This window comes from Styela clava, chromosome 11 (assembly GCF_964204865.1).
Source record: "Styela clava chromosome 11, kaStyClav1.hap1.2, whole genome shotgun sequence".
In the NCBI taxonomy this organism is placed as follows: Eukaryota; Metazoa; Chordata; class Ascidiacea; order Stolidobranchia; family Styelidae; genus Styela; species Styela clava.
Window position 1 is genome coordinate 17,331,848 of NC_135260.1, and position 24,412 is coordinate 17,356,259.

At 33.7% G+C, this 24,412-nt stretch overlaps 1 protein-coding gene across 7 annotated transcripts in view; it reads right to left on the minus strand.

Moving 5' to 3' along the window:
• Window positions 1-1,011: 1,011 nt before the first annotated feature.
• LOC120347288 (calcium/calmodulin-dependent protein kinase type II delta chain-like) overlaps window positions 1,012-24,412 on the minus strand; it is a 33,029-nt gene continuing 9,628 nt past the window's right edge. For 2 of the 7 annotated variants that reach the window (XM_078117701.1, XM_078117700.1), the window contains exons 7-20: window positions 23,464-23,566; window positions 21,608-21,691; window positions 21,276-21,370; window positions 19,931-20,053; window positions 17,342-17,425; window positions 16,373-16,418; window positions 10,398-10,441; window positions 8,244-8,288; window positions 6,846-7,070; window positions 5,749-5,805; window positions 4,200-4,245; window positions 3,789-3,959; window positions 3,033-3,147; window positions 1,012-2,600 (exon numbers count right to left, since the gene is read on the minus strand). In XM_078117701.1, the coding sequence (XP_077973827.1) occupies window positions 2,474-2,600; window positions 3,033-3,147; window positions 3,789-3,959; window positions 4,200-4,245; window positions 5,749-5,805; window positions 6,846-7,070; window positions 8,244-8,288; window positions 10,398-10,441; window positions 16,373-16,418; window positions 17,342-17,425; window positions 19,931-20,053; window positions 21,276-21,370; window positions 21,608-21,691; window positions 23,464-23,566 (1,365 nt within the window). In that variant the 3' untranslated portion in view covers window positions 1,012-2,473. The remainder of the gene's footprint in view (window positions 2,601-3,032; window positions 3,148-3,788; window positions 3,960-4,199; window positions 4,246-5,748; window positions 5,806-6,845; window positions 7,071-8,243; window positions 8,289-10,397; window positions 10,442-16,372; window positions 16,419-17,341; window positions 17,426-19,930; window positions 20,054-21,275; window positions 21,371-21,607; window positions 21,692-23,463; window positions 23,567-24,412) is intronic. The other 5 variants (XM_039417192.2, XM_078117702.1, XM_039417196.2 and 2 more) reach the window with 5 other exon arrangements.

Consider the following 24,412-nt stretch of genomic DNA (forward strand, 5'->3'; position numbering starts at 1 on the left):
TGCTGACAGCTAACCCCATGATAGTTTTCTAGAAATCTTGTATATTTGATGTTTTGATCTATATTTTGCGATATAGAATTTAATATTCAAGACTTCGGAAATGTCGACTTTATATTGTTGAATAAAGAGTGGATTTCCTAACTTTTGTGAATTTCTTGTATATATTGAATTGACAAAAATATTTGTCCGGCACGTTTTCAACACAGTTTGAGTCATACCTGGCCCTCGGCCAAAAAAGTTTGGTGATCCCTGCTCTACAGCAGTGATTGTCAACTGGTGTTCTGAGGAACACTGTTGGTCTGTAAAGGACATTCAAGTGTCCCGCGTCAATTTGTTTTTTTCTCAGTTTATTCTGATTAATATATTTATTTATGATAAAAAATGAACCAAGTAGAAATCAAAATTCACTTAATTGATATATATATTTATGTGTGATAACAAATTGAACAAATTAGAAATCGAAGTTCATCTTTGACTCAAGATGAGTTCATTAGCGCTTCTCGCCAAACATGCCCAGATATTGCATTAGATGTCATCGCTACTTTCTAGCTAATTGCAGCGTGAAAATTATCATTGACATTTCAGCACTTTACAACTTCATTTGGAATCTCTCATTCGTACATTTATTAGATCTTCTATATATTCGAGTCGTAAGCTTGTTTGTCTTTTCACTACTTCCTTTCTATGTTAAAATTGATCAAGGCAGGAGTCGAGATAGGTATTAGTTAATCTGATATTGTATTTCCGAAAAACCTAAAATTCTTAATTGGTGTTCCACAAGCTATTTAGGATATAAAAAGTGTGACGTGCATAAAAAATGTTGAAAATCACTGCTCGTCAGGATCATAAATGCAGGTTCAGGCGAATTTTCGCCAAACATATGCATACTGTTAGGACTAGACTAAAATCGAAGATGATCTTTTTGAATTACGAATGGTCGCAGCCCCATCTCAATTTTTACACAAGCCTGTCAAATCTGAAGCTTGTGGCTCGGACGCACATAGTAAGCAATAGTTGGTGTGGCAGTCGAAAAAACGACTTTTGCTCACAAATTTATTACTCATTTTCATCTACAATTACAAAAAAAACGTGGTAAAACCATTAAGAAATTCAAACAAAACAAAAAATAACCGACTTTGAGCGCGTTTATTCTTCAAACCAATATATACTTACTATTTTGCATGATTACGATATGAACGCGAATTAGGAATAAGAGATACATGAAAAGATACATATTTAGGAATCGATGCTCTATACTTATTAACAAGAAACGAACATATTAGATGTATACATTGAAATGGCGAACGAATTCCCAAAATATTTAGACTCGAAATTTGGTTCACACTAACTTCAATTACGACTGATATATATGCTATTATAAAATTATTAACATTCTGTTGTTTTTGAAAAATCTAGCTGCTTTGAAAGCACTAACTATAGTAATTTGTCCGACAATAAATACCGCGATACACAGGTACAAAGTAGGGAAACAACAAAAACATTATTCATGCAATAACGAATACTTCACGAGACGATGGTACCAATGATCATTCTAGATCAGGTCTCAAATGTCAAAACAGATTTTTTTTAATCAAAACAGTAGCATCCAGGCATGATTCGGACCTAGCAAATCGCTGCCAAGGATATATTACTATCCAGGACTGAAAGCCAGATCGAATTTGAATTATGTCTTTGTGCCTTTATAAAAGTAACTTGATACAAGATGTGAAGAATTAGTTTCACCACTTGATAAAGCGCAATGTCACAAACGTTTTTATCACGATTTCCGTAGAAAAGTATGAAGACGATTTGAACATATTTTTTTAAATAAATTATAAAATGTTCGAGATTGCAAACCATGTTCAATCTCATGATGTTGAATGCATTATAATTCTAAGTCGCATTTATGGATATATTTAGTTAAAATAAAAGCTTATACTGAACATAAAATCATTTCATAAATTGAAATACTAAAACCTTTTTATAAACCAATTGACTACTAAATTTTTTCTCCGCCAAGATTGTACATTCAAACTGCAGAGATTTGAGAGTATGGAAATAAAAATAGAAAAACATTTATCGAAGCAGAAAATCACCACGCATGAGGCAATTTTCCCAACGTCTAGCCCATAATATATTTGTTGTCAGTTGCGTTAATTCGCTTCATATGCACAAAAATTAAAGAAAAAAACAATATACGACGACGTTTCAGTATGCTGCACATATAATATAAAGAAAGTGTCAAGTGCTCTTGATTCTGTTGATGACGTCATCGATGTTGTTGTTTGAGTTTCATATAATAAAAATAACGCACGTTATGATCGCGAGCACAATGCGATGGACTTTTCGAGTTACAAGACGCGAAGTGCAAATATTGTGGGTGAAACCGTTGCACAATCTGCGTCTCGTTCTAAAGCAGAAGATCAAGTCCATCGTCTAAAGCGCGGGGAAAAATACGAAAACGACATTCACGTTACGTGTCCAAACTACGGCGTCGATCAGGTCGTTCGGAACGATGGAAGTGAACCATTCGCCAAGCTCCGTTAGCTCTCTGCCACACTCTCGTTTCCTCGACTTGCTTCACCATGACTTGATTGTTGCTGAAATTTATAACTTGCGTTTATTACTTTATTCCTCTCCTACCTCGTGTGAAACAGTTATCAAACAGTAGAAAGATTGTAATCTCAAAGTTTACGAAGTTCTCGTAAGAGCTAAAAATTACGATGCGTGTTATAGACTACTTGAAAGTTAGTAACAGGGATGATTATATGGACCAACCCCCATTTAAATAAATTCCTCTGGAGAGGGCTATTGGTCTGTCACAGAGAAAACCGCTTTGAGTGTTAGGGCAGTTACGATTACACCTATATGAAGAATGTGATAGGAAGGACCAATGCAATAACATATATGATAAAAGTGTTCAAGTTCCAGAAAGCGAATAAAGAATTGAAACACAAATATGGTAAAATTTTGAAATTGGTTGAAACAATTACCTTTCAACTATCACACTAAAGAGAAACTAGGAAGCTTACCTTGAGACATATTGAGTTAAGTTAATGTAGGCGACGCACGCTCCATCATCTCCCATCAAAGTAACGATAGGATTCAGCATTGTAGTGTTATTTGTTTTGCCAGACTTCGCTGAATCTAGAAGAAAACAAATGTGTGATACAAATCAGGGGTGTCTTGATGAGAAAATTTGACTTCATTAACGTTAAATTTCGCGCGCGGAAAGTTTTATGATCTATGCAGCCGTGAAAATGTTTTCGTGCACATGAACAATCATAGCCTGGCTGGTTGAATGCCCAATATCACCCCCACCAGTCGTACTCTCCTCCTGGTCATAATTTTTCATCGATTATTGATCATCTTATGTTTCAAACGTGGGCAAATGAAAAGTGATTTTTTAAGAAAAGCATTGATATTTCGCGAGGGAAAGGTAATTATTTTGCGAGACACTAGAGCGCAGCGGACAGTGGAGGAATCATTGATACACTACACATCGCTTACAGAATTCATTCAAGTGCATAACCTGAAATGCACTAGATATAATACAAAACAATCTTTCACAACGGCCGATCCATTGATAAAAGACATTCAATCAATCTCCAATCCGATGTATCCAACTACTCCAGTTTCAAATGCGGAATATTTTTTGTTCAACATAAGAGTTTATTATTATACTTTAATTAAGGTTATTGTCTTGAGTTAGTAACAGTTGTGACAAACCTTTTTTGATATGCAAATTCGAATCACTCACTAAAACTACTACCGTAAATACAACTTACTGTTATCAAAGAAAAACTTGTGAAAATCTATTCCACGAACTAGGTTTCCTTGTGTTTCTGGTTCGAAACATGACATGTCAGGAGAAACCAGTTTGCAATAAGCTTCGAAATCGCAGTCTGATTTTGCCTGAAGTATTTGTTCTGTTAATCGAATAATCTCAGCTTTCTTTGCTGCGTAGAGGAAAATATTTGAGAAGAATTAGTCCAAGAGGATTGGTGATACAGGAGATTTGTCATTCTATCAATTAAAACCACTCTGCTAAAACATTGGAGTCCAGATTTCGCCTACATGGAAAGAGTGATTAAAAACAGTTAGCTGTTTTGTATGCCAAAAAGTTCAGCAATCGGCAATCATTCTTCCAATTTAAAAACGGTAATTTTCGATATATTACATTTTAAATTAAATCTTACCCCTAGTTTCTTCGTCGTCAACAGTTGAACCACTTTCTCCAGAGCCCTACATTAACATGCAAAATAAGTTTATATATTCATGCTCGGAGGAGCAATAAAAAGCCATCAATTGAAGCTTGTCTAGTCAGCGAGTAAAATGCTACATGAGTTAGTATGACTGGGCGACTAATATATACTATTACTGAAAATGACCGTCATGCGTTATGGACATAATAACAGCCTTGTGAGGTTAGATGGTTGATGCATATACTTTAAAAACCACGAATCTAATTAAAACGTAATATGCTATGGGGCTGAAAATAATTATGATGGTCGGAGATGTCAAATGGAAACAGGCCATCACTTAAAATGCCACAGAAATAGTCTGGTTAGTGTTGATTTATTGCGAATCGATATGGTTTGAAAAACGTAGAACAGGAAAACGCTGTTAATGCCAGAAAATATTTGAGTCATTAATGAGATCACACAGCGCGAATATAATTCTTCTCTGATCTGTTTTTGAATCGCAACACGTCAAAATGAACTTGTTTCAGCAGTAAAATCTAAAGGAACACATTTATCTCAGTGTGTAATGCAAAATTAAATGATCAAATTAACGAAACTGATCTCGAATTCAAAAATTGTTTCAAATTGAATTAATTAAAATATAATGACAACGCAACATGCAAAATGAATGGAATTTAGTCAAATAAATACAGTTACGAGAAATAAAGGCTAGCAGTATAAGATGTACTACTGTGGGTGCGAGTTGCAACTGCAACGAAAGTGTGTTCTCCTAACACCTGCGGATTGGTGAATGGAAAATCAATTTAAATTAAATGGAGTAATTTATCAGTTCTGTTGAACCATTGCAGTCATTCGCGCATTATAAAAAACAGTTAGGCAATATAGCAACGTTGATGTGATGAATCCAGTGACAGCCTAATAATTGTCTATCATTTGTGACTGGAAATTGATAGGGGTGATTCCAAAACACAGCATGTACGAGCGGGCCAAATCATACTCGATCCTTTATATATGATTTAATTATGCAAAATTTTTGAAGGTTTACAGTAGAACCACAGATAAATCGTACAAAATGAAAGAACGTTAGTTTCACAGACGGAAAAGTAGAGCACATGTAAGGCACAGACCCCTAAGTTATATAGCATATGGATATCGAAAGCGAGCCAAAAATAAGTCTTCATTAATTGAATATGTCATGAAATATATATTGTTTTCCATTCCACTCCAATCCCGAATGGTTGTATATGTCGTTTCACGAGGCCGCATGCTTCGCGTGTTTCGGACATAGCCCGCGTTAAACTAGTTCGCCATGCACAGTGTCGTGATAATAAATGCATGATTTATTCGTTAGTTGAGAAGTGCAAACCATGCCTCTTCCCTATTATATTACTAGAGTTTCAATTAAGGTAGATTAGGCAAAATCGAAAATGTATTATTAGTGCTAATTCATATCGGAACTTTCTTATTCATAAAAAAGGAAAATGTCAATTAACCGAACGCAGGTGAAGGGTGCGGCCCCGTGATATTCGATGTCTGGTTTTACCTTTTGGTTGGCTTGGGCAGTGTCGGCCCTTACCACCGTAACCTGCGCCTGCGGTTCCTTGGTGTCGAGAAGAAAACAATTTGGAGTGATGCGACAGTTGAGAAGAGAGTGATGCATGGAGAAGCGAAACGAGAGAATGAAATGAAAAACATATTAGTTAAACTACGCAGTCATCAATTGACCACAGGAATATCACTAATCGCAGCCAAGCATGCACTATATACGCTCTCAATTCGAAAAATAGAGGTGGAACTTAAATTCCTATCTAATTTTGGCCCAGATTCGCGTAAAAGAAAACAAAAATATAACATGGAAATGTAATACAAACTAAATAGGTAAAAATCACGGCATACTTTAAACACACACGTTAGACACCCCACAATGATCATACAATTTTACAAATAAACAACATGCACAAAACAAACACTTTCATTGACACCAAATTAACAAAACTCGCCTCACAAAAACAGGAAATCAATGTCTGTTTTATATCGAAAACGAACGGAAATACACCTGTTGACCTATTTCGCTTTTAAAGATAACTATTGAATGTTATTCACATTCAACTTGCGCTCATATATCGTTAATGTCACCAGGTATTACAAATACAAACTGCAAGAGCATGAGAAACTAGTCTGCTACGTTTCGTTGTGATGTTTTGCGATATATTGCGTAATGAACCCGACAATCAAAGTTGAAGAAATATGACGGAAAAAGCAAACCCAAGCTGTTATAACGGTGAAATTTGCCACACCAATACTTTACGGCAAAAATAATGGTCATTGGCTGGAATACCTAACGCTCAGTTTTTAGATGTGAGCGGTGAATGATGCAACTGAAATCCGTATATTAACAAGAATCGTGGATTGAAAAATGACAAGTAGTTACTATTCGAAACACCGTGCATTGAAAAATTGAACCAACTGAAAACAAGCTCCATGACTAGCTAGCTTTTCAGGCAGAAAAAATGAACAGCAACTAAAAGTGTTTCATGCGCCAAATCGCGGGTATAAAACTACGCTAATGCTATGATAACAACCGCAAGTCGGCGAATGTATACGTGCTTAAAACTCAGCTCAGATGCGGTGCAAAAGTACCTTTTTGGAGGCTGCTTTGATAATGGTCCCCGTTGACGTTTTTAGCACCGATTGGGATTTCGCAGCCCCGGTAGGTTTGAGAGCCTGTACCAGACCAGATAAACCCATCGATTTTGCGTTTCCCGTTGACTTCATTTGAGGGCTACCAGAATCCTCGCTCGAGGATGTAGACGGATTTTTCGGGGCAGACGGACTTGAGGTAGAATCTCCGGCTGACGAATCCTTCTACAAAAATGTGCTTCATCAGTAGGTGCAATGAAACTAATTTGCATAGTTAGCATGCGTTGTATGAACTACAATTTACGTCTACGGATGATAATGACACACTCGGTTTCAACAACTGGATTTCTATAGCATATGAAGGAGTGATACTATTTTTTAGCAAAGAATATTATTTAGAAAACATTAGATATTATGTAAAATTGGTTCAAATTCCGGATTAGTCAAACAGATGAAATCTTATTACGTCCGTGCACATCGCTATTTCTACGCACCAGTTAACGCACGCAAGCGTAAAAAGATGAGGTCAATCCGGACGGATGTTCAGCATCGCAAGAAAAAGTGAACATAACTTCAAAAAGGTTTTTTGCATAACATCGATGCATTTTTGTCAATTTTGATGTGACCGAAAGTACAAGACAGAAATGCTTGATAAGGTTATAGAATACGTATTTGACCGGATATTCGGTTCAAACGATCAGGATTGAGCAACATGCAACTTTTGAAAAAACTATTTTATTACTGTTATTATTAATTATAAATTCTACTTTCTGCATGGATCAAAAATAAAAACCATCCACGCGTTCTTCTCGTGAGCCGTGCTAGGAAAACATCAACCTGACTAATAACGCCATTTTCAAGACACAACTTTCATCGTTCAAAACACCATTAAAAATCATCCCTCATACCACACGGAATAAGTTTTCATAAGAATACACTACTTGGCATGCGCATACAATATTTTCATTTTGAAGAACGTTAATAGCATGAATCAAGCACTGTCCCATTTCTACTTATGTGGCATTTTATAAAGGCTAATAATATCGCATTACTGCAATAACCAAAAGGCATTTCTGAATATGAATGTGACGATAACAATTGCTTGCGTTGTCACAGAATTAGATATATTTTCTAACTTACAATGAAAAGGAAAAAAAAAATAATTTCAACTACATAAAGTTATTGGTAAAAGTTCTGGAATTGTTGATAATGATATAACAAGAAAATCCATGTATTTCCCGATTACCAAATTTTCAAAAATTTCTGCTCCGTAACAGGGCCATATTGTTGGGTTAGTATTTCAATTAATAATAATGAAATAACCTAGCCTAATCTAAAACAATAAACTGCAAAATGTGAATATAAACAAGAAAAAATACTCTGCCAGAGGTAGCTCACCGATTCAAAGGATTGGGATCGCGACCTCTTCCTTTTGTTGGGAAGCTATAACACCGAGACAACCAAAAAGAAAAAAAAATCAAACATAAGCGAGTGCGATACATAAATCTTGTAACCAACTGCGCCATTCCCCAACGCAGGCAAATACCACAAAGTGGCTGAGTTTTTGAGACAGAAGAAACGTGGGTACGCTATCGTAAAATTGGGGGAACAAAACTACAGATTGAATGAAATGAATACAAAGGATCGAAAAAAAAAGATTAATAAAGGACGTAAAGATGAATATTCTAGAATTATTTTCACTAGAATGAAATAGGGTTAGTAATATCTGGTATTAATGAGTCTTGCTTGTTGACCAGAAAAATACCAGCAATTTTTTTGCTGAAGATTTGTTATCTGTCCTAGCAATTTCGTTTCTTTTATTTTCAATTTCTAGTATTCGCAAACTGTGAAGCAGTAAATTAAACCCTGAACTAGATTAACTGATAATTCAATATACTGGGTGCCTGACCTAGCAAGAATAAAAGCTTATGTAAATTATCTTTAATAATTTTACTTTCTCCTCATTTTTAATTTATCATAATTTAACTAAATAATTTGTAACTTTTCAGCTCGAAAAGAAAAATACGGGAAAGCCTTGAAATCGCAGATTCTTAGAGATAAACAAAAATTGACGTCATCTTTGAATCGGCAAGAGAATGGGACAGTACTTGAATATATAGCGTATAGATTTTGGTTTGACTTTAAAAACCCTTGTGTTTTACACAAATCGTGCGTCTCTTAGATTCACAACGGCATATTGCAATAATCATAAAAAAAATTGCCGATCGAGAGCAACAGATACATACATGTGTGGTCTATACTTATGTGAACATAAACAAACATACAAACACTTCCGGGCAATAAGCTATCAAAATCTCCTGAACTTATATATATTCATATGGCTGGGTACGTAGAGAAAACATGCACCGTGTACAAACACCACGATAATACAGTGAATATGAAAGCACAACAAACCGGACACGTCACTGTGATAAAGTATATATTGTATTAGTGTCCGGAGAACAGACAAATTATGAGGTCTCATTATACAAAGGCACAATAAATGAAAAAATCTTGTTGCAGATAATGACTGACTGATTGCTAATAATTTAAGCAAGGTATAATGCAGCATCTACATTAACGAGCGCGCTGCTTGTCTCAAGCGTAAATCGCAATGCATTCCATGCAACGAAACACTACTAAACCATGAGGTGGTATGTGCCTGGCTGGGGAGAGCGTATTATTATTTGACTAATAAATATAGAAAAATGAAACAATGAACATTTCTACCCATAATATAAATTGAAAATTGTCAGCCAGGTGAATGCCAGTTTTTTTTATAAATTAAATTGGCAATCGAAATAAAACCTGGATGGTAAGGACAAGAACATTCAAACAATTTGATTATTGGGGAGCTTGCATAGTGTTTGGGAATTACAAAATGGAAACTGCTGCTTCAGATTTAAATTGACTTAGTTTTTAACAACATATTTATGCATATTTAGGTCAAATTGAGATAATAGTCCAGAAAAAAAGGAACTTTTTAAATGAATTTTGAAGGCTTGTACTATCAAGATCATTGCTGAATATCTTAGTAATAAGTGAAGGAAATCAAGACTACCAATACAACTACAATACTCATGTATTGGGTGATACTGGAAGAAAAACAGAAATCTATCAGTAGAAATAGCATATTGCCTACTATACTCTAGATTGGCATAATATTATTATTCTACAGCTACAATAAGAGAATGATGCAATTACTCTAATCTAATGTAAAATGCGTTTTCAGTAGTGTACATGTTCATAACATCGTTAATTATTAAAGATCGTTCACACAAGCTAATTAGAATTTCATCCTCGATTATAATCAGCAAACACATTTGATTGAGCTTGGTGATGAATGTTTAAAAAGTGTTTTAATAAAAGATTTCCTCAAATCAGTGCCAACACTCAAAATAGAAATAATTTAGTCAAGTAAACCATTCAATGAAAAATCTCTCACTATGCAATCATGTGTTTAATGATTTTTTTTCATTATAAAATTTGAAAATAATTAAGTCAGCACTCAGCACACGGGTAATGAGTACAAAGTGTGAAAAAAGTTCTTACCTTGGTGTTGTTATCTTTGTTACTTTTGCCCAATAAACTGCGACCTGAAAGTAAAAAAAATCAGCTGAATATTCTAAAATGTTACAATTCTGTTTCGTAGCTCATTTGGGAGGAGAGAAACATGAGCGCATGGGAAGGCCATGTTGATTATAGATCTCTGTGCAAATAATCTTCTATCTTGTGCTTAACACCAATACTGCATACTGGAGTGGGGTATGTCTAGCTAGACCAGGGGTGTGCAACAGGCGGCCCGCAGGCCATAACCGAAAAAATGTTACACACCCCTGGTCTAGAGCAAAACACATATACACATGAGTTATTATGGAGGTGATTTAGCCAGTAACACAAAAAAGCCTTCCTTCAGTAGATTTATAAACAAGATTCGAGCAATACTGAAAATGAGGAACGACATGCCTCAACTAAGAGCCAAACCTTGATAATCTCTTAACACAAAATTTGATATAGGTAAATTAGTAATCATATGAATAGAACTGCTAACCTACGACCCAGGATACTCGTAGAAATACAAGGACAACAAGAAATTGAAGAAGAGGAATATCTTTTGTGGCAAGTTCAAGAACAAGTAGATTTTCGAGAAGGGTCATATCAATACATTGAAGAGATATGAAATGATACCACGACTTATCATTATTTTTGACTGAAGAATACTATTTAGCCTTAAGTTACATTACCAAAAAAATATTATATATATATTAATATATATGATTACTGTTTAACATGTTTAACAAGTTTATGTAAAACTATGTAAGGCAACCTCAATACAGTACTATTCAACTAAACCTATTTTAAAATACCAGAAGAACAAGGGCAATAAAGAAAGATGTGCGATCTATAGTTGGCAAGATCAGGTATTTGATGATGAGCAAATCTATTAATTATCGAATAAAAATCAGTCCTACAAGCTACAAATATTATTCGTAAAACACGGGCAATATAGTATAATTTTTTTTCATCTGCAGTTGACGATACCTCTTTCGCTTACTGATAATATTCTTTAGACACTTAAATAATAATATTAAACACTTAAATCGGATACGGCTGCCATTATTTACTTCGGGATATTTTACAAATATATCTGATCGACCTCTAACTAATAACGTTCAGTGCGTAAGTTTGAGACTTTTCGTTTGAAAATACATATATATATCTTTGATTATGATTGAACTTCTGCGCTATAAAACAACTAATAAGCTTCCTAAATTAGAATTATTATCTATATTCTATACTATTTTGCAATACAACATTCTCGGCACTTCGGTTTCCAACAGTCAAGTTAACAATAGAAGATAGGCTATCCGTACAAAATAACAAAACGGCTAAGACCGCTGATGACGTTAATAATAAGCAACAGCATTTGACGCTTCTACAATTAAGCAGGCGTGGAATGTAAATGCATAAAATTAACCCTTTGATCACTTCGGTGCATAAGGAATATCAATTTCCTCACTAAAGACCGAGTTATTAGTAGGCAAAGGGTTTTACTGACATACCAGTGTGATAAAGAAACGAGCGATGACAGCCGTTTACAGACGCAAATTAAATCTGCTATGGCCTTGTCAGACTTGGGATCCTACTCACAGACTCGAAATAGGCTAGATTTATTTTCGTTTCATGCATGACAAGCTCGTTTTGTTATATGACAATTCACTCGAGACTGCATGTACTTTTATGTATATTCCCATCTCATGGGAAGGCCATGGTACGAATCGTTCGTCGACACGTAAGATATCACGTCCGCATCTTTCTGAAGTTCAATAAACTTACTTCATGTTATGTTTGGATATTACGAAACTGTCTGGACCTCGATTCAAAAATGCTTTATACAGTACCGAAGAATGCACCACAAAGTAATTTGCCCAACCATTAACGGTAGTGAGGATAATCATAAACAATGTCGACCCCTTCCGAACTATATTTCACGGCGCTGCAGAAGTGCGTGTACCAATATGGAGGAGGTAACTAATTTCGTTCGCCTACTTTACATCAAGTCGTATAAAGGTCAGTCCCTTTAACCTATGGGCAGAGGGTATATCACGTGGCTTACACAGACAGTCCCCGAACACGTAATAGAACTAAAATAGGAAAAATCGGAATAAAATTATGGCCTAACCCTAACCTGGTATACCCACCACGGGAGTACCTAATTCACGGGCTTAATACAAAATAAATTAAAATTAATATTTTTCAAATAACTTTTAAAGTTATTAAAACATCTAAGTAATATTTAATTGAAGACCAAAGCTGTTTCCAGTTTAACTAGGTCGTCGAAAAACCTACGCCGTTGTGATGATTTTCTGAATGACCGCTTTTAGTGGCACTTTCATTAAAGATCATTTCCATGTTTTCCGAACCTGAGATTGCATCAAAGATTTATGTACAAGGGTCCCCTTCTGCCAACAAGCCCGATGGATGACAAACAGCCATATTATAGTATCGAATATTCTCCGCGGTATATTCTCCCAACAAATTCCAATCCATGTTGAGTGTCTAACCATACGGGAAATCTCGAAAGTATTAAGCAAATATTAAAAACACACAACGGTGATGAAATCGAGGCGATACTGTGTGCGATTCGCTTATCGATACTAAGATGACACCATGTAGAAATATTAAAAATAAGCCAAATACTTAACACCGATACGAATATTAGATTGCTAGATTGTAGGCGGGATAATTGTGATACTTCAACCTTTCGTTTAGAAAGGTCTGCGTGTCGTAAAGAACTAATCCATTATTTACTGCGATCGCATGAATGCAACAGATCAACATCTGAAGAATGAAGAGTCTTAAAAATTGGCCGCTAGACGATGCACCAACGCAGATACAGTCACAATTCAGTGTCAAAACGTAGCGATTGGATAAGGTTCGTATCCATTATGCGCAAACAACTTCGATTTGAAAAATGTTCCCATCGTCCTTCAAGAGTCAATTAATCACACAGCGATGCAAGACTAAATTTAACTTGTTTATCAGTTTCCTCTGGGCGAGCATGGTATGATCCTGTATAAAAATACGCATAATGTGATTCCAGACACTTCCTTTTGAAGAGACCGCATTCCGTCTTTGGTGGGCACAGGCAATAGACGAAAGAGTGCCAATATTTATTTTGCGAGTCGATTTATCTACAAGTCACACTAAGCAAAGTGATGGCATCGACTAAAGCCAATGCAAACTTCGATCTCTCAACAAAAGCTAAGAAAAATCTTCCGCAAATGACGTCAAGTAAGTTTTGTACTAAGTCGCTCCCAACGGACGAGCGTTTGAACTTGAGAGACAATTTTAACATTTCCCCAGGGAAAATTTAAAACAAAAATGCGCAGAATTGAGTATTTTTGGCTTAAAATAAACAAGTTAAATTTTATTATGTGATGAAAAAGTGCTCAATTGGATTCGAATAAATCTAAATACAGGTATAAGTTGTATGATCCCAGTCAACCAGTAAAAAATGAGACAATTTCAGCAATTGCGTAGCTAGTCATCTACAAGTGTTGGCTACACAGACTATATAATTACATCCAAATTGAAAAAATCCTATAATATGAATTACGGTACTCCCGTAGTATGTGTACCAGGTTAGGGTTAGGCCATAATTTTTATCCGATTTTGTCCTGTTTTAGTTCTATTACGAGTTCGGGGACTGTCTGTGTTGGCCAAGTGAATATACCCCGTCCATAGGTTTACACAACTTGATGTAAAGTAGGCAAACAAACTTAGCGCCGGAATTATTGTTTTCAGTGAAGATGAACGTGTATATAGAGAATCGTGATGCTCGCGTTAGAAATCGATGGAAAACATCGCTCAACAATTTGATGTTTTCAAAATCCAGTAAATTTCTCAGAAGTTTGTTTATGCTTTAAACTTATATTTGATTAGTAAGTTGAACCAAAGCTTATCATACATAGAAGGAAATTAGGAATTTTTATGACCAGTGAATCCTATTCTCTTTATTCTCTTTTCCCTGGCGCCGTTATTAATAGGTCCTGGGAAAATAATTGATTAAAAATCTCATCGATTATGCTAATTGACAAGTATTTTATTCTGCATTTTCGGCAAGGATGAATGAAGTCTGTTGATTAGAAAACAAATCAAGCATAATAGGATTAATTTGAAACATTTTTCCTTGACATAATCCTATGCAAAGATTATTGGACGATTGCGTTTAGACGTTGGAAAAAGGCCCGGAATAAAATAGATATGAATTTGGAGCTAGTTGAAATTATGTAATAACGCGACGGATGATGTCCACAATTTTCCAACCTCCTTAAACACAAGAAACCCTTCCTTTTCAGTAGTGTCATGCTTTCTTTCATAGATTATTTTTCGCGATTCAGCGAACTAGGCACCTAGAAACCCACAAAGCCACGTAAATGGATGTTTATAAGTCTGCATAACTATCTGATTCGGTGAAATAATACGGATCTAAAAGCTAAAGTTCAATTGTTGCGTTACGGTTAAATTGATGATTAGATATTGTTACGGATATAAACAAGGAAGACGAACTCGCGGAAATATTCATGAAACAAGGAAGTTATGCTCGGAAAAAGCATCCATAAGTTATATAGCTTTAATCATACATGAAAAAGGAGCGATTATTTCTGCACAACTCGTGATTGAAAAGCCATTTATGGGCAAATTTTATTGTCTTAATTCCGCTGATTTAAAATTAATAATCATACCAGAAAGCGCGATCAAAACACAATGTCAGTTTCATTGCTCGGACGTTTACAAACAAAAAATAACACGGATAAATAAGACAAAATGATAGAACGATAGAAATTAGTGCATTGGCTACGATAAAAAGTAGGGGCCAGTGTTAACAATATGAAACTCTTTTCAAGAAGACAGTCATTCAAGCAAAGGAGCAGTCGAGTTTGTCGACAACGTTACTCAAAACGCTTGTGGCAACTGCAAGCTTTAAGGAATGTGATTCAATGCGCATTAAAGTCTGTTGCGGTCAAGCCGACACTATGTTCGTCTATTCATGATTAAATCTTGTGGTATTAACGACCAGCATAGAAGACATTTTAATGAATGAGTATTAGCAAGAAGGGGGTGTGGTAAAACGCGTGCAATGATGCGATGTCCTATCTCTCGTAAGGAAAAGCGCGATTGAAATTGTAGTGCCCTCGCGTTTGAGAAATCGCGATTCCATTTTCATTCATCTTGTTCAATAGGGGCTGATTCGTTGAGTGAAATAATAATTTTCTAATTCTGAAGTGAAAATTCCAGATCTGAATGCGGTACAATACGGGAACGACCGTTACAACCTGCGTCCAAAGCGATCCTTTACTAATTTTCAATTTTATGATGAATAATAAATCTTGTCCATGTAACTCTTGCAACGAACACCGATTCACGGTTGTAGATTGGCTTCAAATATCAGGAAATAGAAATCGTGGTGTTTTATGACAATTGTCAATATCGTAACCAAAGTCCAACGATTCTGCGATGACTTCTAATTCATTTGAAAGGCTGATCGATTTAAATCCAAGTAATAATTGAATCCCCGATGCATGATAACATAAACATATGCCCATATAAAATTGGCCGTTACTAATCTTTTGAATTACCAAGCGTGGACGGTCGATAAAATCCTTATTTATTCCTGGCCCACGCTTGAACTGAGCAGAATTTTAACCGATGAAATCGTTATCGATTTTGGATTTTAGCCTATAATCCGTCTTATAAATAAATTCAAAAATTTAAACATGGTAATTATAGCTACAAATTATCGATTTTGCGCTAGACAAAAATAAGATCAAAATATTCATGATTACCTTCTGCTGAAATAAAAAGTACTGCAAGTAATAAAAAATAAAGCTTAATTTAAAATACTTTTCAAGGTAATTCTCTTGTTGCAAGCTATCGGTAAAATGCATGGAATTTTTGGGTAAATTTGCCAAATAAAAATTTGGTTAGCTTTTCAATCACAGCAGAGATAATAAAACTCTTACCTGTTGAAAAATTTCTTGTGGCAATCATAGTTGTAATGATAGCACCCTGAAACAAGAAAAATGGTTTAGCAAACATGCAATAAAACCATAATAAAATCTTATTGCAGATATAGATAGATTTCTATTGGTGCCGATATAAGATAAACAGGACGAATAGTTAACAAGATATAAAAAAATGAAAAATCATATTTAATGCTATGGTTAAATTGAGATACTTGATAATTTGGAAGAATTTAGTAAAATTTTATCCTTAGACACATTGATACCAAACAATTTATTCACTATTCAGTATGAATATAATACATATTTTGACTCGAATTGGGAATGGGCCACTGATAAAAATTACAACACTTGACATGGGCTGACACCATTTATTTTATTGAAAAAAATGAGGTTTGTCATCTGTTTGAACCAAGTACTTCCCTGTAATATTTTCAGGAAGTTATGCGATACATTGAAATTATTTTGAAAAGCGGATATGCTGATGATTACTCATAGGTTGATAGTTGATGGATAATTGAACATGAGACATTATATAATTGTTTGAAATCTGACTAAAATACCAAATCTATCAGTGGGAAAGTTTTTGAGTTTTCTTCGTAAAATCTGGTGTATATTTCATAAAAATCGAACAAAACATAGAATCCATCACTTCACAAAAATATCTCAATGCTGAATGTTTTTTCTGAACTTTACTGTTGTAACAAGGATGTATACAAAGAACTAAGTTCCAACAAAACTTAATTAAAAAACTTTTACGTGAAAGTATATTTTAAAACTATTACCTATTGGTTCAGAAATATCACATATTCTAGTTGAACTTAGAAAAAACTGAATTAATTATGGTTGAACAAAAGATTTCGAAAAAAAATTATTGAAAGTTTATTAAAATGGACAGGTATTTCAATTTATTTCATAAATATATAAATGCTGCAGGAAATGAAAATATAACTTGAAAGTAGATGTCACCTTTAGCTTCCGTCGTGCATTGAATTTCTTGAGACAATCAACAGTGTCTTGACGGTGAATATGTGAGGCAATATTGTCCCTTTGCTGTGAAAGAATTAGAACAGATTATAACACAAAACTGATAAAAAGATGAAAGATTCTTATGAAAAAAGATACAGGGTGATGCAGGAAAAATAATTAAAAATAAAATTTCAGAGGAATTTCAATTTCCAAATTAGACCAAATAATAAAGAAGAATGTATAACTGCACAAATTGCTTTCTAACGAGAAAGGATTAAAGGATCTTTTCAAACCACACTTCAGGGATGTATTTTATTGACTGTACATGTTTGGTTGTGTATAGTACTCTCATGTGTTTAGCAAATAATGTCAATTTTGCGTTCTCCTTGGAGTATGCAAATTACCTCAAAACTAATCCATAACCATTTGGCTCGTTATCCAATTATCTTGAAAAATGAAAGCAATCCAGAAAATGTATAAAAGTGAAAGACAATTTCAATAAAACCCATGAACATTTGATCTCAAATTGGGTCATCATGAGCAAATGAGAACCAAAATGAACCAAAAGATTTACATGAAAAAAGGATTATGTTAAATAAAGAAGATAAAAAGCTGTAATATTTTGACAAAAAAAATATTCAAAAAGTGTTTACCAGAATTTGGTTGTATTAAAGAAAAATTGAGTAGGTCCCTAGGAAAGCGAAAGCAGAATTAACATGGTGAAAATGGGGGGATTCTAATAAGACGTTTTAAATAAAAAATAATTGTCTGTTATTAAAAACAAAATTTGAAAATTCAACCAAGATTTTGCAGCAATTCAAGTTAATTAGGATAAATACAATTTCATCTCTCAATCAATTATAAAGTACAAAGATATGAAACAATGTTTACCCTGGAATTATATCTTGGCCAGTGATGTGATAATCATCCTGACAAGTGACAATACTAAATTATGTTGAGTCTTAAGTGCGCAGCATTTTATGAATTTTTTTCACAGGAAGACTTTTTCATAACTATTCATCCTAACGTCAGATAAAATATTCATGTTCATTCATAATTTAAAAAGCCAAAGAGCACATTATGGATCAAGGTACTATTGTAGGTATTCAAACTGACAGCATTTCACCTAGAGATGGCAGGAAAAAACACTTAAGCTGATCCTTTAAATGCAGTAAAATGTCAAGGTATTACCTGAGGGCCAGGGTAGGTTCGGGCTTCATTAAACAAAAGCCACATTTGACCTTATATCACAGACTTAAGTAATGACACAAAAAAATATTGGACTTTTGTTAGTGTTTTGTTAAGTGCATAACTAGATGCAAAAATTTGAAAAAAAAAATGAAAATCTGAATTTATCCAAATGTATTTATCTTATTAAGGCAGAAACATAATTTCAAAGTATTTGTTCGAAAATACATGATAACTGAGTGGATGAACTACGACTTCCATGGGGTGATTAAAACCAAACTTGAAGACTTCTAACTACCGAATCCAACATGAAAAAAATCCTCTATTACTGTAATTTCACACTAATCTCAAATCTGATATTGAAAATCAAGACGTAATCTCGTCTAGGCATATCATCAAGATTCATTAATTAGAATTCTTCAGATTAACAGCCAGCCGTTAGTTATCATTACTTTAAAATTCAAATGAACGAGGTTATTTTAACAAATTTTTTGACTGGCTGGAGCATTAAAGTGCAAAAGAGCAGGCAGATGTTGACATCTTTTCTTGTTAAATTAAAGCCCACTAATATAATGGACTCAAACATAAATTATCTCAGGCCAATGTAACATTGGAGAAAGTAATTGACACCCATTATCTCCAAGGTCGAGAAGGGCTGCAGGTTTGGGCAAAATGACAAAAAATGTAAGACGCATAGAGAGACAGATGCCATGAATAATGCATTGTGCATTCCTGCAGCTCTCTGCATGGAATTTCTCAGAGTGCAGTAACTATTTTCAGCATACACTTTCCATTCAAAGCATTGATGACAAAAATTAGTCAAAATAAAGTATATTCGAAATGGGATCCTTAAAAGCATTCGAAAGTAAAGATGAAATTGAAACATATAAATAGAAATATCATTTATTTGTTTGTACTTCAGAAAATAGCATGGTAATTTGAATATATGCTGTTGCAGCAAACCCGATTAAAGTCAAGAAAACAACAAAATGATAAACAAGATGTATGACAAATGATTGACCTATTCTCCGCTATTACATCATATTGCCAAAATTCTTTACTACATTGATAATAGCAATGTTACCATCTAAAATACTGTGAATGAATGAGGGTTTGAAAACAACTAATTTAAATAAGAACAACCATCAAACTATTTCATAGCATTCCATAATAGGTCATGAGGGCATATTGAAATGAATGCTTGTAAATAGAGAACTAATTAAAGAATTCATGAATCTCCATTTACAAATAATCTCATACTTGGGAAAATTTAAAATTGCAATTACATCAATAAAAAAGACAGAAAAGGGGGTAAAATCACTCAATCCGCAGTGACCATTGCCAAACCTCTCTCAGGCTAATTACAGATGCACGAGGAAGAAAAATCTTCAATTAACTTACACTTATCCATGGATGTTTCAAAGCTTCTGGAGCAGTGATCCTACTATTTTGATTAACAGTCAACAATTTGTTGATTAAATCTTTTGCTTCCTTGGTAACTGTGTCCCATTCAGGTGAAGGAAACTGGAAAAAATATAAATAATGAAAATAACAAATGGTAGATTTTACATAGAACTTAATATAGTAATTATCCAGTTCTAGTGAAAACCAATCAAGATATCTTCAACTTCAAATCAATTCTAATATTGTGACATCATAATACCAATGTATGTGTTGATTATAAAACAACAGAAGATCTTAAAACATCTGTCACTCATACACAAATTCCATATCACCAATAATAACCAGTCAATGCAATAAATAGACAATGCTGTCAATATTTGCTGATTTTTACCTTGAATAAATTACACCAAATATTAGAGAATCAATAGCCAATTTTAAATTTCTTTGCATAATTTATCATAAGGTAGGATGATTTGCTCCCAGTGGAATGATGCATTAAGGAATTTAGGATGAACATATTTATATGTGAATAAATATGATATATATCCAAGACTGAAATCCACGACTAATAACTATCTAATATCCATTATTTTTTAAACAGAAGATATGATGAGTCTTCCGTTGTGTTCCATTTGTAAATGCACCAATGGAATTAATGCAGCAAAAAAGCAAATGTGTATTTTCCAACTACTGAATATTATAAAACGATAATTTTAGTGTCTCATAAAAAGCATGTCTACATAATAATTGAATAAAAAAAAAATTTTCAGCACTCGACATAAATTTGAATGCAACAGTAGTCTAAATTATATGGTGTTGATACACTCGACATGCCTTCATTGAACACATACGTTCGTAAATTCTTTTCAAGTACATAACAGTCTGTAAATAGGTACGTAAAGCCACAAATGTTTTTCAAATATGCCATTAATACTTATTCGTCCGAAACAGGAAATAATGGCTCACATGATAATGTACAACAATGTTTATTCATTCAGACTTTGCGTAAAATACGTGCCCAAAAATAATACTTAATAAAATTGCTCATGCGAAAATATTTCATAAAGTAAATTTTTCAGACAATGTAATATATTTAACTGCTTCATACACTTTTGTTTTATTACGGTAAATTTCATTTATCTTATAAAGTATGTGAGAATTGAACCACAAGTTCAATAATTGTTAATAACAGACTATTTTTATCAACTCCATATTTAAAAAACTATACGGCGAACAAATAGACTACTACAATGTAGTCTAGAAGGATGCCATTCAAATTTTTTGATATTCTATTATATATCCACACTTTGAAAAGGCAAAGTCAAAAGAGATTGAGACTTACATCGTAAGCTGCTGCTTTGATCTGTTGATATAATCTACTTTGATCGTCATCCCAAAACGGTGGATAGCCGACGAGAAGGATATAAAGAATTACACCTGTGTTTAGAACAGTGTGACTATTATTTTAAAAGAAATTTTTACAATTTTGCATATACTTTGAATTTTCCGTGGATGTTCGAATCCAAATCACGAATAATTGTATTCATAAAAAAACTACAAGTGCATGAGCAAATTGCAGCACTTATTTTTACTTGGATGGATACGAAACAATATATAAGAAAAGTTCTGTATTAAAACAAGATGAAACAAAAATGAATTGCTGTCTACACTTACCACACGCCCACATATCCACAGGTTTCCCATAATTATCTTTACGTAAAACTTCAGGTGATAGATAACCGGGAGTACCAGCAAAACCTGAAACGATTTTTAAATGGCGATTTAACAAATTATAAAACTCTTCATCGCAGTTTTACGACAATCTGCAAGCAATTCTTGCAAATATTATTTGATTTTGTAACAGACAGGCAATAAAAAATAAGCAAAATCAATTTTCAACATATCTTGCATTCAAAAATGAACGAAGTGACTTTTCTTTAATGTATAAATTATGTACCATCCCAAATGGGTTCAATAATAACAAACTGTTGCAAAAGTCATCAAAGTGGAAAGAGACAGAATCAAATATTCATGAGATATTTGCCAGATATACCTTTTATTAGAAAAAATTTGTCAAGCGTAAATAAAATGACTGAAGAGCAAAGAAGTTTTAGACGTATTCTTAATTAACAAATCAATCAGCTTCAGGTTTGTGGTTGAAAATTTCATCATACCCTACCCATGATGCAATTTGCAATTGGAAGAGCAAGCCATTAGTACGTGTTTTGTGCATAAAATATTAATTATCTTGAGAATATATTTGCCGGTGCGGTATTCAAGTGCATTGGAGTGAATGAAACCTGTTTCATAATATGGAGAGTGAGACCAAATGAAAACTAAAGAAAGACCTGTTAGAATATATTTGAGCAAAAATGGAATAAAAAAGCACCAGGTTCAATACTTATTTAAATTGAAAATGATTGTAATTTCAATACAGAAACGCTAAAACTGGGTATTGTGCAACAAGGAATGATACAAAAAAAACTAACAAAATATTCCAAATTTTGTTTCTAACTTTGAAATCAATCAATATTTCCTTGTGAAAGAAAAATTATCAATTAGAATTAAAAATGTGAAATATCTATGTAAGCCATGGAAAAATACTATGATAATTTCCAAGGTTTTTCCAAAATCATTTAAGTACTGACAACATGTCAAACAAATATTGCTCAACTAAATCTAAATAGCAAACATTCCACCGGAAAGCATAGATAGAAATACCAGAATTATGCTGTGGTTTACTCAGGAAATGGTTAAAGACATTGTAACCATTTCAATTGGCTACAACTTAACTAGGCGGCCCCTGGCAAGTTTGGATGACAATTTTTTTCAAAAACAACATTTCGAAAAATAACGAGCTATCTAGTATTCAAATGTCTGTACCAGAATTACAAAGAGCATAAAGGTTTTTTTATTCTTCAAATCACTAATATCCACAAATTTCATACTTAGTTTAAACAAATATTTCAGAAAGTCACAGTTTTGACATTTTTTTTTATTTTCAAAATTGAATAGAATAAAGATCCATGAAATATCGTTAAATAGACACATTGAAACCCCCTAGTTTAAAAACCTATAATATGCATAATGAACTGAAATATTGATAAAATTATGACGTAAACAGAATATTTCGTCAAAATAAACAACAAATACTAAATGATGAAATAATAAAATTGATCAGCCACATTGTATTAATGAAAGAATTTGTCATCAGTGCAATGAAATGTAATAAAAAACTGATATTTGAAACATGTACAAGCTACATAGCGTTTTGTAACAGCAAAAGGGTAGACAGCGTACTGGTATATAATATGAGCAAATGTTTGCTCAGAGTCAATACCTGTATCACATCCCTTAGCTACCCGTAATTCAAAAATAACGAGTCAAGCATGGACAGATATAAATTTTGACTCATTCAGGTATGGATTAACCTCAATCCATGCAAGAATAGAGTAAAAATATATTCACCGGTATTTGGAAATAAAATAAGTGTATGTGCCTTGATGCATACAAATCCTACACGTACTTACCGAACCAAGACCTGTGATTGCCTGAGACTTCAATTGCTAAACCAAAATCTGCTAGTTTAACAATGGCGCCTTTTTGTTTGCTGGCCAGTAGAAGATTTTCCGGCTGTTATAAAAAAGCATTAAGTTCAAAATTTACATTTGCAAATAAAAAAAAAGCTACAGAATAGAAATATTTTCATCCAACACCATAAATTTATTCACCATAAATTTGTTACAAAAACATGCTTTGTTGAGAGTTACATAAGGAAATCACCAAGCACCTTTTCACCAATGAATACATAGATCACAAATTCAAAACAAAAATTTGATTTTTAAACACTTCGATATAATTACAGAAACCATTGCAATTTTTAGCTGCAACTTTGTTAGGATTGTTCAAAAAATAAACAGAAATAACATATGATGAACATTATTACTCGATGACCGCATCAGATAAGTATTAGACTGATGGAGATCACAAGGGAAGTTATTAAACTAGAATCATTTACCAAAATAAAGCAGCTCTGCATTCTACTGCGACGAACATTCCAAAACTTCAAACCAACCAATACACATACACAACTGAAAAGTTCTACAACACAAGTCAGGGCTGAGCCATCGATGTTTTCAAAGGCAACAATGCTATTGCAACCATGACAATGCTAGTTTTATATCAAAATGTGTTCCAAAAGCAGTTCAAATGAGAATTCGGTCTCGCCAGTCGCCATATATTATATTCAATCGTTTCATCCTAGAAGAAGGTTTCAATTGTTTGGAAAATTTGAAAAGAAATTCTAACATGATTAAATCGAAATAAGTGACACCATTGACAAAGACTTTCAACAAAAACAATTTAAGTGTTTATGAAAAATGAATGATTGACCACAATGTTTGACATATTTTAGGAGAATGTATCCTATCCATAAACCGAATTATATGTTGACTTGTTCGTTGGAATGTAAATAATATT